General features: G+C 41.8%; 1 protein-coding gene and 1 long non-coding RNA gene across 2 annotated transcripts in view; one reads left to right on the forward strand and one right to left on the reverse strand.

Moving 5' to 3' along the window:
* The window catches only part of CUBN (cubilin), a 278,146-nt gene that overhangs the window by 151,917 nt on the left and 112,932 nt on the right, over positions 1-13,297 (forward strand). The window contains exons 32-36 of the mRNA XM_086714844.1: positions 1,759-1,918; positions 3,647-3,760; positions 5,438-5,548; positions 7,201-7,329; positions 8,355-8,487. Of these exons, the coding sequence (XP_086570970.1) occupies positions 1,759-1,918; positions 3,647-3,760; positions 5,438-5,548; positions 7,201-7,329; positions 8,355-8,487 (647 nt within the window). The remainder of the gene's footprint in view (positions 1-1,758; positions 1,919-3,646; positions 3,761-5,437; positions 5,549-7,200; positions 7,330-8,354; positions 8,488-13,297) is intronic.
* Positions 1,759-5,869, reverse strand: LOC147579493 (uncharacterized). The gene is made up of 2 exons (XR_015254001.1): positions 5,254-5,869; positions 1,759-2,724 (listed from the first exon to the last, which is right to left on the reverse strand). It is a non-coding gene; the product is annotated as an uncharacterized LOC147579493 (long non-coding RNA).

The following is a 13,297-nucleotide window of genomic DNA, read 5'->3' on the forward strand; positions in this document are numbered from 1 at the left end:
AAAACGTTGGAAAAAAAAATTAAAAAAAAAAAAAAAAAAAAAGAAAATGTAACTGAGTTTGTAATCAATCTTTAAATGTTAAATAGAGGCCGGGGCGCCTGGGTGGTTCAGTATGTTGAGTGGCCGACTTTGGCTCAGGTCATGATCTCACAGTTTGTGAGTTTGAGCCCCGCATTGGGCTCTGTGCTGACATCTCAGAGCCTGGCGCCTTCTTCTGATTCTATGTCTCCCTCTCTTTCTGCCCCTCCCCCACTCATGCTCTGTCTCCCTCTGTCTCAGAAATAAACATTAAAAAAAAATTTTGTAAAAAATGTTAAATAAAAATCAGTTTTAAGGTTTTATTTATTGGACCTGTGGATTTAAAATACGAACATTAAATAAAGCAATGAAAAAGAAAAAAAGAAAGAAATGGTGTTCTAGAACCACATTTATTTAAAGTTCAGTATTGTAAAAGTTTTAGCCCCTCAGTAGAGAGTTAAACATCTTATTGATGTTTGATTCATGTGCTTATGAAGAACTAAACTGAGAATTGCCTCCCGCTCATACTTATGTGCTAGAGAGAACAGTGATTATAATCCTCACTAGATATTTTAAAATAATTTGTGTGAACTTTCTTTGCGTCCAATCCCCGAATTTTCTATTTTTTTCCCCAAGTGTTTCTTATGAAATATAAATGACAGTTTATCTTGGGTGAAACAGCCGTATCCTAACTTCATGTTTTAATCCCACTCTGGTAGTTGACAGTTGATCCTATCCTGCTTAATTGGTATCTTGCATTAGACAATATGAGAGTTTCAATTCTGAATTTTAGAATCTAGTTGTCTGGTTTAACATGAGCTGCTCCCTCTTAGGAATTGTGGAAGTCGGCCACACAATTTTGTCTCTGTGTAGCAATTGTCTTCTTAAAAATGGAGGACAATTGGGGAAAAGGAAATGGATAGTGTGCGTGAAGGTCTGAACCAGTTGCTGGCAGAGGGTGAGCACTAAATGAATGGTTGCCATTCTTGTTATCATCCAAAGAAAAGGAATTCACTTCCCCCATTTATACATAACTGTGTTAAAAACTGCACACCAGACACACCGAGTTCCGAGGAAATTAACCAAGTTTCAATTTCACAAACCCATACAGTGATTTGGGTACATGTAATGTCAACTCTATTCCATCAGTACGTCTGGAGGGTCAGCTAAGTCCCAACATAGCCCTGGGCAGACATAGAACCTAGTACCTTTTTTTTTGTTTTATTAACTAGATAATTTTCTGAGTTAGGCTCACTCACTGTATCATTTGAAAGAACTCTGCCAATATTCTTCCTTCTTGACCACTATCCTATGGAAAGCAAAAAGTTCTGGCAAACGTTGGGTTTCTGAAAACAAATGGTTACTCCTCCTTCTTCCTCACCTATTTGTTCCTATCTTGATTCTTGCCTCAAACATTTCAGTACATTTTGTGGGCATGGCACTTGATGTGATGTGCTGAGGTCAGGGGGGGAAGGAGGGCTGTGAAAGTAAAATATCCAGGGATGTAATTGTGGGCTCCGACAGAGGAACTCCCACTGGAATCATATAAGTTCCCTAGACATAACCAATGATTCAGACACTCCCATGGGCTATTTGACAAGACAATGACATAAAGCACTAGATCCGGTGAATGTATTGCTTTCCACCAGCTCACCAATGTGTACATAGCCCATGGACCATGGGCCCCATAGATGTAAATCTGAAGTTCTGAACTATTAACCCTGTTGTCTTAATTTGTAGGCATATGACGGCGTAAGCCCCACAACTGCCCGCCTTGCCAGATCGTGTGGAAGACAGCCGCTGGCTAACCCCATCGTTTCTTCAGGAAACAGCCTCTTGTTGCGATTTCAGTCTGGCCCTTCCAGACAGAGCAGGGGCTTCCGAGCTCACTTCAGCCAAGGCAAGTGCCGCGTGTCTCTGTGTGTGTCCCTGAGGTACCTGCTGTCTGTTCTGGAGTGCCCTTCCTGGTGCCACAAAAAAAAGGAGGCCAGTGCTCATAAATCGGTCCCAGCTTTCTACTTAACAGGCGACAATTTAAATAGAGCAAAGGAACTACGATTTGCAATTATTCCACCTGTTGATCCTTTAAGTTTATGATCGTCTAACAGGCGATGCCGACTTCCTTTGGATCTGTGTGTCTCTTGAGCTTTCAGAATGATATTTCAGAACATTTTTAATACTAGGGTCACTGTAACAAAGTGTTTCTCCATATTTGTTCATGAGTAGATAAATTATCTGGCATTTGTCCAGGATTTTCTGCTGGGACAATTATAAATCACAAGGCTTGCGTGCAACGTAGAGTCTGGTGATAACTAACCCTTGAGGTAGTGGTGCCCTGAACCACCTGAGGAATCGGTGTTGTTTTCCACTGTTTCTGTTCTTAACTCACCACTTCTCAGTTCATCCTTCTAGACTTTTTCACCGTTGCCTTTCATCCGACCGTTCCTGGAGATGAATCCTTTATTCCCATGTCAGGGATAGAGCCCAAGGTGGAAGGAGCTGTTGGCCAGCTTCAGTTTGCCTCTGACTTTTACTCAGATGGTCCTTGTCATTTCAAATATGGGTGGTCTGTTTAGTCATTGGTCTATTTGGAGCTTGCCTGTATCCTACAGCAAAGAGCCCTGGCTAGGGATGTTTTCTGGGTCGGGGTCTCTCAAAGATGCATGGTAGACTTGGGAGCAAGACAGAGTGCGTGAATCAGCCACTCTGCAAAGAAAAGAATAGTTTCTTAACGCATTTCATTTTTCATTTAATTAATTACTTATGGTTTGCTTCATAGTAAACAATGTCCCCAAGAGATCTCTTCTGGATTATTACAAAACCTCCTCCCGCTCACCCACCCTTTCCCCATCTTCCTCCAAAGTCAGCTCCCAAAAGCCCCACTCCAGCCATGCCCTTGTGTGCTCCGTGAATCTGTCCTGGCTCTTCATCGCATGGAGAATGGAGCCCCAAATTCCTCCAGATGTTACCCAAGGGTCCTGGAACCTTCCCCAGTCTTTTTTTTTCCCCAACACCCTTCAGGAGCCCCATACTTTAGCCAAGTCTGCACAGTCGCAGGCCTGACCCTCCTCTGTGTCTCTTGCTGGACTATTCTTCCTCAGCCCCACTTCCTCCTCCAGCCACTCTCCTCCGGGAGACACCCCTTACGCTCCCCAGCTGGCCAGACTCTCCTGTCTGCACCGCCACAGAGTTTTGCGTTTCTCTGATAACACACAGCCATCCTATGCACTCTTGTTCAATTGACTATTTATTTTCCAAACAATAAATAAATAAAGTTGCTCAGAGACAGATTATCCCTATACCTCTAATTTATGAGCAGGCAGAGTAAGTGGACCCATACTAGAGTTTTGTTTCAGTGGCTCAAGCAGTTCATAGCCACTTCATCTTTTGTCCTCTGCCCCTCCCCACTTCCTGTAATTGAAGAATATTGTTATAAACGTACGGTGCATTTCCACTTTCTCATGGTTTATGTGCAGCTTCCTTGGCAGAGTACTTCCTGGGCATGTGTTTCAGAAATAGGAAAACATCATTTGTGTTTTTACTCATCAAATAATTGTTTTGTGCGGTCAGTAGAAATCAAAAGTATTTGACGTGCGTGTGTGTGTGTGTGTGTGTTTGTGTTCCTCAGCCTGTGGGGGCTACATCCTTACCGACTCATCGGATACTATATCCTCTCCATTGTTCCCTGCCAAGTATCCACACAATCAGAACTGCAGCTGGATAATTCAAGCTCAGCCTCCATGTAAGTAACAAAAAAGAAAAAAGGAAAGGAATCCAGGATGGATGGTGTCTGTGGGAAAGTCCATCTATGACTAATGTTCCCGTCTCCTCAATGGTAACAATTGATGGCCTTCCTCTTCTTTTTTTGGAAGTCCCCATTCCTGATGTGCACAAGAACGAGCACTTCCTAATCTGATAGGAAAGTAATTTTGACTGTTTATTCTTAAGTAAAAAAAAAAAATTTAAGGTTCAAGGCCTAACAGAGGAAAAAGAAAAAGAAAAAAAAAACCTGTAACCTTGCTGTATTGACAGGCACATGAAATTGGGGATAAGCAAAAATAACTGACAAATAGTTTTTGACACATGTGCCTTGAGTGTGGTAGATATTCGGGACAGTTGCCAAATGACTAAATGATTAATAAGAACCACAAAACTGAAAAATTAATAACTCATAGTTTGGGAATGTGATGCCATAAGCATATCGATCTTTGATCAAAGTGGAAGCCGATTATAAAACCCGGCCTCTCGTGCAATGCATGTATTACAAAAAATTCTAGCACACGGCCTGGAAGAAACACTAAGTGAGTGTTTACATAATTTTCTTTTTAGCATTCTAGAATCATATTTTTTGACCTGGTAACAACCTGGTGATAAGAATTACTGTCCACACTTTACAGACAGAGAAAAGGAGGAGACCTCTCAGGACTCAAAGCGAAATGATTGCAAAGAGGGTGATCCCAGGGTCATCCCGCATGTTTCAGAGGGGCCCTGCCCTTCCTTGAGGTTTTTGGGAAAAATTTATGATTTCAACCATAATGGAGGAAGGGCATTAAGTTCTTTACTCTGCTTTATGATTAATCACTTTCGTGACAATAAGCAAATCCACTTAAGCCAGCGAGGCCCCATTAGCTAATCTAAAAAATGATAAGTTTGACTTCAATATTTTCTAACACTTCAATATTTTCTAACTAGGGATGTTAAGAGGTGACAAAAGAATATGTTTATTACCATGCATTTGATTGGGGTCTTGGCGAAGTAATCCTTAGCCAAAGAAAGTTGCCAGCTGGCCAGAAACTAAGCCTTCGATAAGGAGCCCCCTGCCTTGAGCTGAGCGGTTTTGCCTGTAAGGATAATTTCTAATGAGTTGTAAAGCATTTAGATGAAAGATCTCACTGGTTCAAAGACATTAATAGGAAAAGATCCTATTCTGAAGATTAGGGACCCTGGATGAATAGCAAAAGAAAAAACACACCCAGGCACTTGCTGTTTTGCAAGTAATTCAAAGCTTTCTTTATAAATGACTCCAAACCTCTAGGGTCCTGGCTCTGGGCTTCAGGTAAAACTAAGAGAGCTACGCTGTGCGTGCCAGGGGGGTAGGAGCATCTCATTTACAAGTCAGCAAACTAGTCAGCCAGCAACGAACGGCTGATGCAAAAAGTGTAAAGACCCTGTATTCCGACAAGCACTCCGCGTGGTCTCCGTGGAATGAACATACCCCAGGGCCCTCTTATTTACCACCATCAGCATTTCAGATTCTGGAATCACTTTCAAAAAACATTGATTCTGTCGCTCTTCAGAGGAGCCAAATGTGTCGCTTCCCTGCTGGAGAACCTGCAAAGGAATTGATCAAAGGATAAACCTCGCTCCCTGTATGTTTTGTTTGCCAGGGCTCTGTTAGTCCTCTCTCCTTCTCTTGCAGTCAATCACATCACCCTCTCCTTCAGCCACTTTGGACTTGAAAGCACTGCAATGTGTACACAAGACTTTTTAGAAATTTTGGACGGCAATTATGATGACGCACCCCTCCGAGGTACCGCAGCGCTCGCGCACTCGTCTGTGGCCCTGGCTGGGTCGTATTTATATATTTACCTACGTATATGCTGTTATTGGAGGTTGGAATGGTTCCAACAGATAGGAAGAGCAATATAAGCCAAGTAAAGAGAGTTAGAGGGTAGGATAGCAAGAGTGAAGGTGGGGCTCAAGAAACACAGCTTGTTCACACTCAAGGACATGAACAGTTTATGTATTTTTCTTTTAATTTAAAAGTTGCAACTGCTTTAGAGAGCAATGAAATTCAGTACATCCTGGCATTAGATAGCATTCCGTGGGAAATTTCTTGTTAGTATATGACCAGGTCCTTCTGGTTTTGTCCTCAGTAGAAGCAATGGGGGAAGGAAGGAAGGAAGGAAGGAAGGAAGGAAGGAAGGAAGGAAGGAAGGAAGGAAAGAAGGAAGGAAGGAAGGAAGGAAGGAAGGAAGGAAGGAAAGAAGGAAGGAAGGAAGGAAGGAAGGAAGGAAGGAAGGAAGGAAGGAAGAAGGGAAGGAAAGAAGGAAGGAAGGAAGGAAGGAAGGAAGGAAGGAAAGAAGGAAGGAAGGAAGGAAGGAAGGAAGGAAGTGGGAGGAAGGAAGGAAGGAAGGAAGGAAGGAAGGAAGGAAAGAAGGAAGGAAGGAAGGAAGGAAGGAAGGAAGGAAGGAAGGAAGGAAGAAATAACTAAATAAACAAAGCAAAAAATACAGCAACAAACACACACATGGGAATTCTGATTGCAGGACATCCCGGGGAAATTAAAGAATGCTGCTGTCTAGTTTCTGAAGTATCTTCAAGTAAAATCATCTCAGGTTATTTAAACTTTCTCCATGAGGTAGTCATCTTTGAGCTTTGGCATACAAGTTTCTTATCCTGCACTAGAAGACAAACTCCATCAGAGGAGGGACTTTGTTTTGCTAGTTGCTCTATTTCCAGGGCCCAGAGCAGAGCCTGGGACAGTAGTGGGCAATCGATTCTTCTCTGCTCTATGCGGTCCTGATTGCATTGCTTGCGATGTTTATCTGTGAGCATTTGACCAAGGATGAAGGGATATTATTTAACAGACACTTACATAGCACTTCACTTGTGCTGAGTGCTATTCTAAGAACTTTATAAATAGCAACTTGGTCAATCCTCATACCCTGATGATAGAGGTTTCATTATTATTGATAGTCTCTTTTCTCCAGTGGGGAAACTGAGGCACAGAGAACGTCAGTGACTTATCTCAGGTTGCGCCTCTAGCAAATGGCAGAGCTAGAAGTTGAATCCATGTATTCTGGCTCCAGCATCCACACATTTATTTTTTTGGCTGTAATGCTTTGCTTTTAAGCATTAGTGCGTTTACTTGCGCGGGTCCATACTTGGCTAGAGATTTTAGCATTCGTTCCGCTTGGACCCAGGTTGTCTACATCTTTCTTACCTCCCCCTGATATCCTTCAATGTTTATAAATCATATCTCCTGTGCTTGTCTTTATAGTTTGTATTTAACTCTCGGGCACTGTCCCAAACACCGACCCTGCCTTAAGTTCTCCAAATAGTTATTTCTTCTTTTTGCTTCCATCTCCTGTGGTTCTAATAAACGCACGTTTACTAGAAATGGCAGTCTGTGCCATGTGCCACGTGATCGCTCGTTCTTTTTGTCCTTTTCCTATCCAGGCCGCTACTGTGGTGCCTCCATGCCGCATCCCATCACTTCCTTTAGCAATGCTCTGACGCTGAGGTTTGTCTCAGATTCTAGAGTGAATTCCGAGGGTTTCCATGCTACATACGCCGCGTCATCATCAGGTAAGAGGAGTCAGCAGATGGCATTACTGGGTTAAGAGGGATGTGATAGAAAGCCTCAAGTTTGTTATTTGGGACTGCCGTATCTTCGGAATTGGGAGCCACATCCCTGAGCCTACCTCTGGGATGAACCTCTCCATCTTTCAGTTGAGGTTAACCTCCTTGTAAATTCTAACAGTAGTAAACTCCGTGCGGCGTCCTCTTTATCCGCTCATCCACTGGCGGACGCTTGGGGTACTTCCTTACCTTGGCTCTTGTGGCTCATGCTAATAGTGAGCTCTGGGAGTGGGGAGGATGGGTTGGGATGATGTCGGAATGGCCAGCGTGCTCGCTCCTTCGTGACATATCTGTTAAGCCAGCCCCTGACTGGCAGTGTCCGTCGGCATCTCTTCTGAATGGACAGCTGCTGTTCTCCAGTCTCCCTGGCCTCGCAGCTGGGCTCAGGCAGGTCTGGGTATTGTCACTGGTGGCAGGATGGATGGTGGCATGGTGGGAGGAGGGGAGGGAGGAGTCACCGGTACTGGGTCTGTCGGCCAGGGGTGTGCTGTTTGTCAGCTGCCAGCTTCCCGGTTATTGGCAGTTAAAAGCACAAAACACCTAGAAGATGTGTGTGTGTGTGTGTGTGTGTGTGTGTGTGTGTGTGTGTGTGTGTGCTCTTGAGAGACAAAAGCTGGAACACTGCCTTCTTTTCAGGGCCGGTGTTGAAAATCATCCTGGCCGGAAACAGTGAGTGGTTGTGGAGTTAAAATAAGTCTTTTATTATATGAAGTTATAGTTTGCAGCAAGAAATGGCTTTGAGAAGAGAAACGACAGAGATTCCTTCTGAGCTACCATATCCTGTGGCTTATTTTCAGTCTTCATAATCTTTTCCTTATTGTATATGACATGGATTGTTTTTTAATTGGAAATGGAAATAGGATATCCTTTGATCCTGCTAACAGCTCCTGTAGAGTTATTTCTCCTTGCCCTTATGGTATCTTATATTCGACCTTCACTCTGGCACTCACTTTGTTTCTCTTTTCTTCCAGCTTGTGGTGGAACCTTCCACATGGCTGAAGGCATCTTCAACAGCCCTGGCTACCCGGAAGTTTATCCCTCTAACGTGGAATGTGTCTGGAACATTGTCAGTTCCCCTGGCAACCGGCTCCAGCTGTCTTTTATGTAAATCCCTTTTTTTTTTTATGGTGTATTGTTTCAGTGTGAATAAATCTGCAGGAAGGAAGCACGATTACTAATAGAATGGACAACTAATAGCATGTGTCCAAGCAACTGTTAGAGGACATGGTGGGAACTTTAAGAAGACTGTTTCCAAATTTCCTCTGTTTAGTCATAGTTTGGGTTATAAATGGTATTAAAATTCTTGAGAATGGTTCTAGAACGCTGCCTAACATTCTGAGAAAGATATGCCTAAACTCTTAGTGCATTAATTTGTGGAATGTCTATTTGCAGAGAACAGTAACTGTATCTTTTTCTGAATCAGACACATTTAGAATCTTCCAGAGAAGTACTAACCTTCTTTCTTCCAGCAGGAATCCCCATCACAATCAAGCCTTCCTTACCCCGTATACCATGTCCCTACCCCAATCCACCTTACCCTTCTAGTCCATCCAGAAGAATAATTTTGGAAGCTTTTAGGAACTTAGTGGTTGGTTTCTAAAATCATTGGCATGTTCCTCATTAAACTATGGATATGGAATTAATAGTAGGATCCTGCCACATTCAGAGTGGTCTTGGATTACACTCAATAGCAATAATATGCTTTTCCTAGAAGTAGATAGTGAAAAGCACATGGTAAGAGACATGAGACTTTTTCATCCATCAGTAGACATGTACCTGTGACATGACAAAGCAGTGGTAGACAAATACCACTTAACAAACACCGAGCGAAAAGATTTCAGTGTTTACATTGCCGCTTTAAATGAAAAGTTATTTGTTATATCGTATTCCACATTATTGGGCATCGTTTGGGATTGCTAATTCCGTTTTTGAAGAGAATAGAACAATTTCGCGTAGAGAGCAGAGGATTGTTCTGAGGACACCGGCCTGTTTATTCAAAAGTCTTGTCCCTTGTCCTCGAGGAGCCGAGGAGGAGCCGTACTGCGCATCAAGAAAGGATTTAAATGAAAGAACAGTCCCATTTGTGGGCCATGTTCAGACATCTGAAGTTGCTTTCTTTCAGTCCATCAATCAGACAGTGCTCTTCAGGGAACAAGTGGCATTGTGTTAAAACAAAGACACCCGCTGAGTGCCTGAAAGGCAAAGCAAGGTTAAGCTGCCACAGGGGAAAGAAGTTTTTGTTTGCTTTTGTCTTTGCTAAAAGCTCAAAGTTGTTTGTTGGGGGGAGGGGGGGTGCGGGAATCTCTCTCTCTAATTTTTACCTGATACATATGTCTTCCTTTCTTCAACAAATATGTGTAAGCCCCTACTGCGTGCTCACATAGTTAGCACATGTTACTCCCATGCCCAATGCTTTATACAATGATGAATAAAACATGATTATTGTTCTTGTGATAAAACCCAAAGTCCTTCCCATGGCTTACGAGGCCTCATAAGTGCCAAATGAATGGGCTTCTTTTTTGGTCTTTTTCCTTTATTTATTTATTTATTTATTTATTTATTTATTTATTATTTTTTTTTTAATTTTTTTTTTCAACGTTTATTTATTTTGGGGACAGAGAGAGACAGAGCATGAACGGGGGAGGGGCAGAGAGAGAGGGAGACACAGAATCGGAAACAGGCTCCAGGCTCTGAGCCATCAGCCCAGAGCCCGATGCGGGGCTCGAACTCACAGACCGCGAGATCGTGACCTGGCTGAAGTCGGACGCTTAACCGACTGCACCACCCAGGCACCCCTGGTCTTTTTCCTTTTAGTCTCTCCCATACTCACATTATTGACTACTCTGACATTCCGTGGGTGCCAGGAATGGGCCAGGTAAGGGAATGTTTAAGATAGACATCCTATTTCTTGATGAGTTACTAATAAATTCAGGCCAAGAAGTTATTTATTTAAACCTAAAGAGATCCATTCCATCTACAGGGCCACCGTTAAAGATGTCAAATGTCAAATGCGTAGCACAAGGCTGATGCATACCAGATGCTCAGCGCATGTTAAGTGATCTCACTCTGCCTTTTCTAAAATACCTTGTGTGGCATTTCACAGTTAAATAAGAAGGGCGATGCTGAGCTCTTTCTAGAAGATAGGAGATAAACACAAAATGCTGGTTCATCCATTTCACTAAATCCCAGTTATCATATAGGCAAATCTTAACGACTCAGCCTTTTCCTTTCTCATCCATAAGAAGTTAATTTTGGTTATTTTGTGTTACTTGCTTGAGTTTTCTTTGTAAAACAAATTTTGTAGAATGCAAGATGTTCCTCTTTATGTAGAGGATAATGAGAAGGGCTTTATGGCAAGGCCTGTGAGTTATTTCTGCCCTGGTCTAAACTGTATCCAGATGGGTGCTTGGAAACATTCCCTGGGGTTGTGTGAGAAGCATATGGAATACGTCAAGTTCAAAACCATGGGGTTTGGATTGTGGACCCTGTGGTGAAATTGAATAGGGAGAAAAACCGGAGAAATTATGGTTGAATCTGTAACAAAAAGGAGGAGGGAGAAATAGAATCTAAAAAGGAGTTTTTTGTAAAACAGATATTTAAAGGAATTAACAGAAAATATATTTTATGCTTGCAGAGTACTTTTAGAAAGTGACTGATCTTGGTTCAAGAATCAAAATGGGATAATGAGAAACAGCGATTGTACTATTTTTGTTCCACATCATATTTTTACTAACAGATTTCAGCCAAAGTATTTGGAAAGAGGGTAGATTTGCTTATAAAATGTACCGGCCTAAAACAAAGACTTCCAAGAAAACAATAAGCTTTTTTAGAAGTTTAATTTGACTCTTGTAGGCATCATCCTGCCATCATTTCTGATCAAATGTCTTTTCTGTAATTTGGCACTGATGGCACCAGTATGGCACTCAAACAGAAAAGACCTGCACTTAGTAATCCCCTGGACCATTGGACCTTACTGAAATGTACACACCAGTCACCTGGGATCTTGTGAAAATCCACATTCTGATTTAGTTGGTTGGTGGGTTCCGATTCTTCGTTTCAGCAAGTTCTCAGGCAGTGCGGGTGCTGCTGGACCACACGTTGCCTTTAGTAGAAAGGTTTAGATTCAATTTCATGTAAACCACCTGCTGAGGAAAATGATCTCTTTCTTCTCTTCTTACTGTCGGGGAAGCAAACCCAAAACCAAACAGTTTTAGCATATTTCACATTGTTGATGATATTACGGGTAATACACCGAACCTGAATTTAAGTGCTAAACATGGCAGTCATCCTAAAGATGGATTCAGAATGATTCCTTGCCAGAAATGATTGTAGATAGACGCTTTGTATTACAAAGAATGAATTGTCAAGCAAGACAGTGGGCCTAAGGGCAAATGTGGAGTTGGGTTAGCTTGATGTGGATTTTGCTTGATTTCTTCTGCTATTCAGTGACGGGTCATAGCTTGCTGCTAAAGCTGTGTCTAGAATATAGATACAGATGATCTGTATTGTAGTACCTCACCTTGGTAGGATCGTGAGAGCGACAGCTTCACTGTTGGTCTGGCTAGAGACCTACCAATGCTAGCATCTGGGTTGAGAAGCAGTGGTAGAGCAAATCTGACTTCTTTGTCCCAGCATCCTGGTAGCGAATGCTCAGAGGTGTGCCTGATAACTGGTCCCATAGAAGGGCTTGAGGCGCCCAGAACCTCCAGGCTGGTTATCTGTCACTCTAATCCATTAGCTGAGATAGAGTCCCAGGAGAACCCTCTACTTACCATCATGTGAAATCTTGCAACACAAAATGTTGAGTGTTGACTGAAAAGTACACACAATAGAGAAGGAAGTTTTCTATTCTTGTGACTTCCCCCCCCCCCCCCCGCCCCCTTTCTGGCAGTTTCTCCTCTATAGTCTTTCCAGGTCGTTCTTTCTCCTTTTTATCTTGTCTTTCCTCTTCTCAGGAAAAACTCCTTCCAATTACTTCTGGAAAAAGAATAGTTTGCACGCACTTTCTCTACAGTTTTTAACCGTTACTTTTTTTCTTTAAAAATTAATTTTAAATAAATAAAATGTTGCAGAGTAGCAAAAGTCCCCCTGACTTACTCATCATGGAGTTACCCTGTATCTTGAATTACATATGTATTACTTTCATGCGTGTTTTTATAATTTTATAGCTTTGCTTTTCTATATATACTAAATTACATATGTATAATATGAGTAGCATGTATAAATCTCCATACACACTACATAGTATTGCTTTCTGTTTTATGTTTTATAGAAATGGAATCCTACTTGTTGATTGGACTGGAATTACACTGAATTTATACATTAATTTTCGGGAGTATCTTTATTGACTCTTCATATTATTGAATTTGGAATATCTCTGCATTTATTGTGTTCTTCTTTTACATTCTTTGTTAAACTCTTACATTTTTTAAAATAGAGCTCTTATGGCTAGACACCTTTTTTTTGGCTGCTGCTACTGCAAAGGGAATCCAGTTAAAATTTACAGACATAACCTGGCCACTTTACCAAACATAACACCTCAAATTAATTTTTCCTCCTAGAATTGTTCACTACCTCATTATATGTCTACTTATTTATTACCTATCTCTCCTTCTTGAATAGAAGCTCCCAAAAGGGCGGAAAATTCTCTATGTTCTTCACTGTCCTACCCCACAATGTCTGGCAACATGGAAGACGGTAAAAATTGTTGAGTGGGTGTTAACTAAGTTACAGGTTTTAGATTTTTGGTTGCTGGTATAAGGAATCCCTACTGATTTCTGTATGTCTTATCTAGCCACCATTGTATTCTCTAGAATAACACAGATTTTCTTCTTTCTTTTCTACTGCTGTATTTTTAGTGCCGAGAAGAAGACCTCACACATTAAGGTGCACAATAAGTATTTATCAGTGAATG

The sequence above is a fragment of the Puma concolor genome, chromosome B4 (assembly GCF_028749965.1).
Source record: "Puma concolor isolate L17-30 chromosome B4, mPumCon1.1.hap2, whole genome shotgun sequence".
NCBI classification, from domain to species: Eukaryota; Metazoa; Chordata; class Mammalia; order Carnivora; family Felidae; genus Puma; species Puma concolor.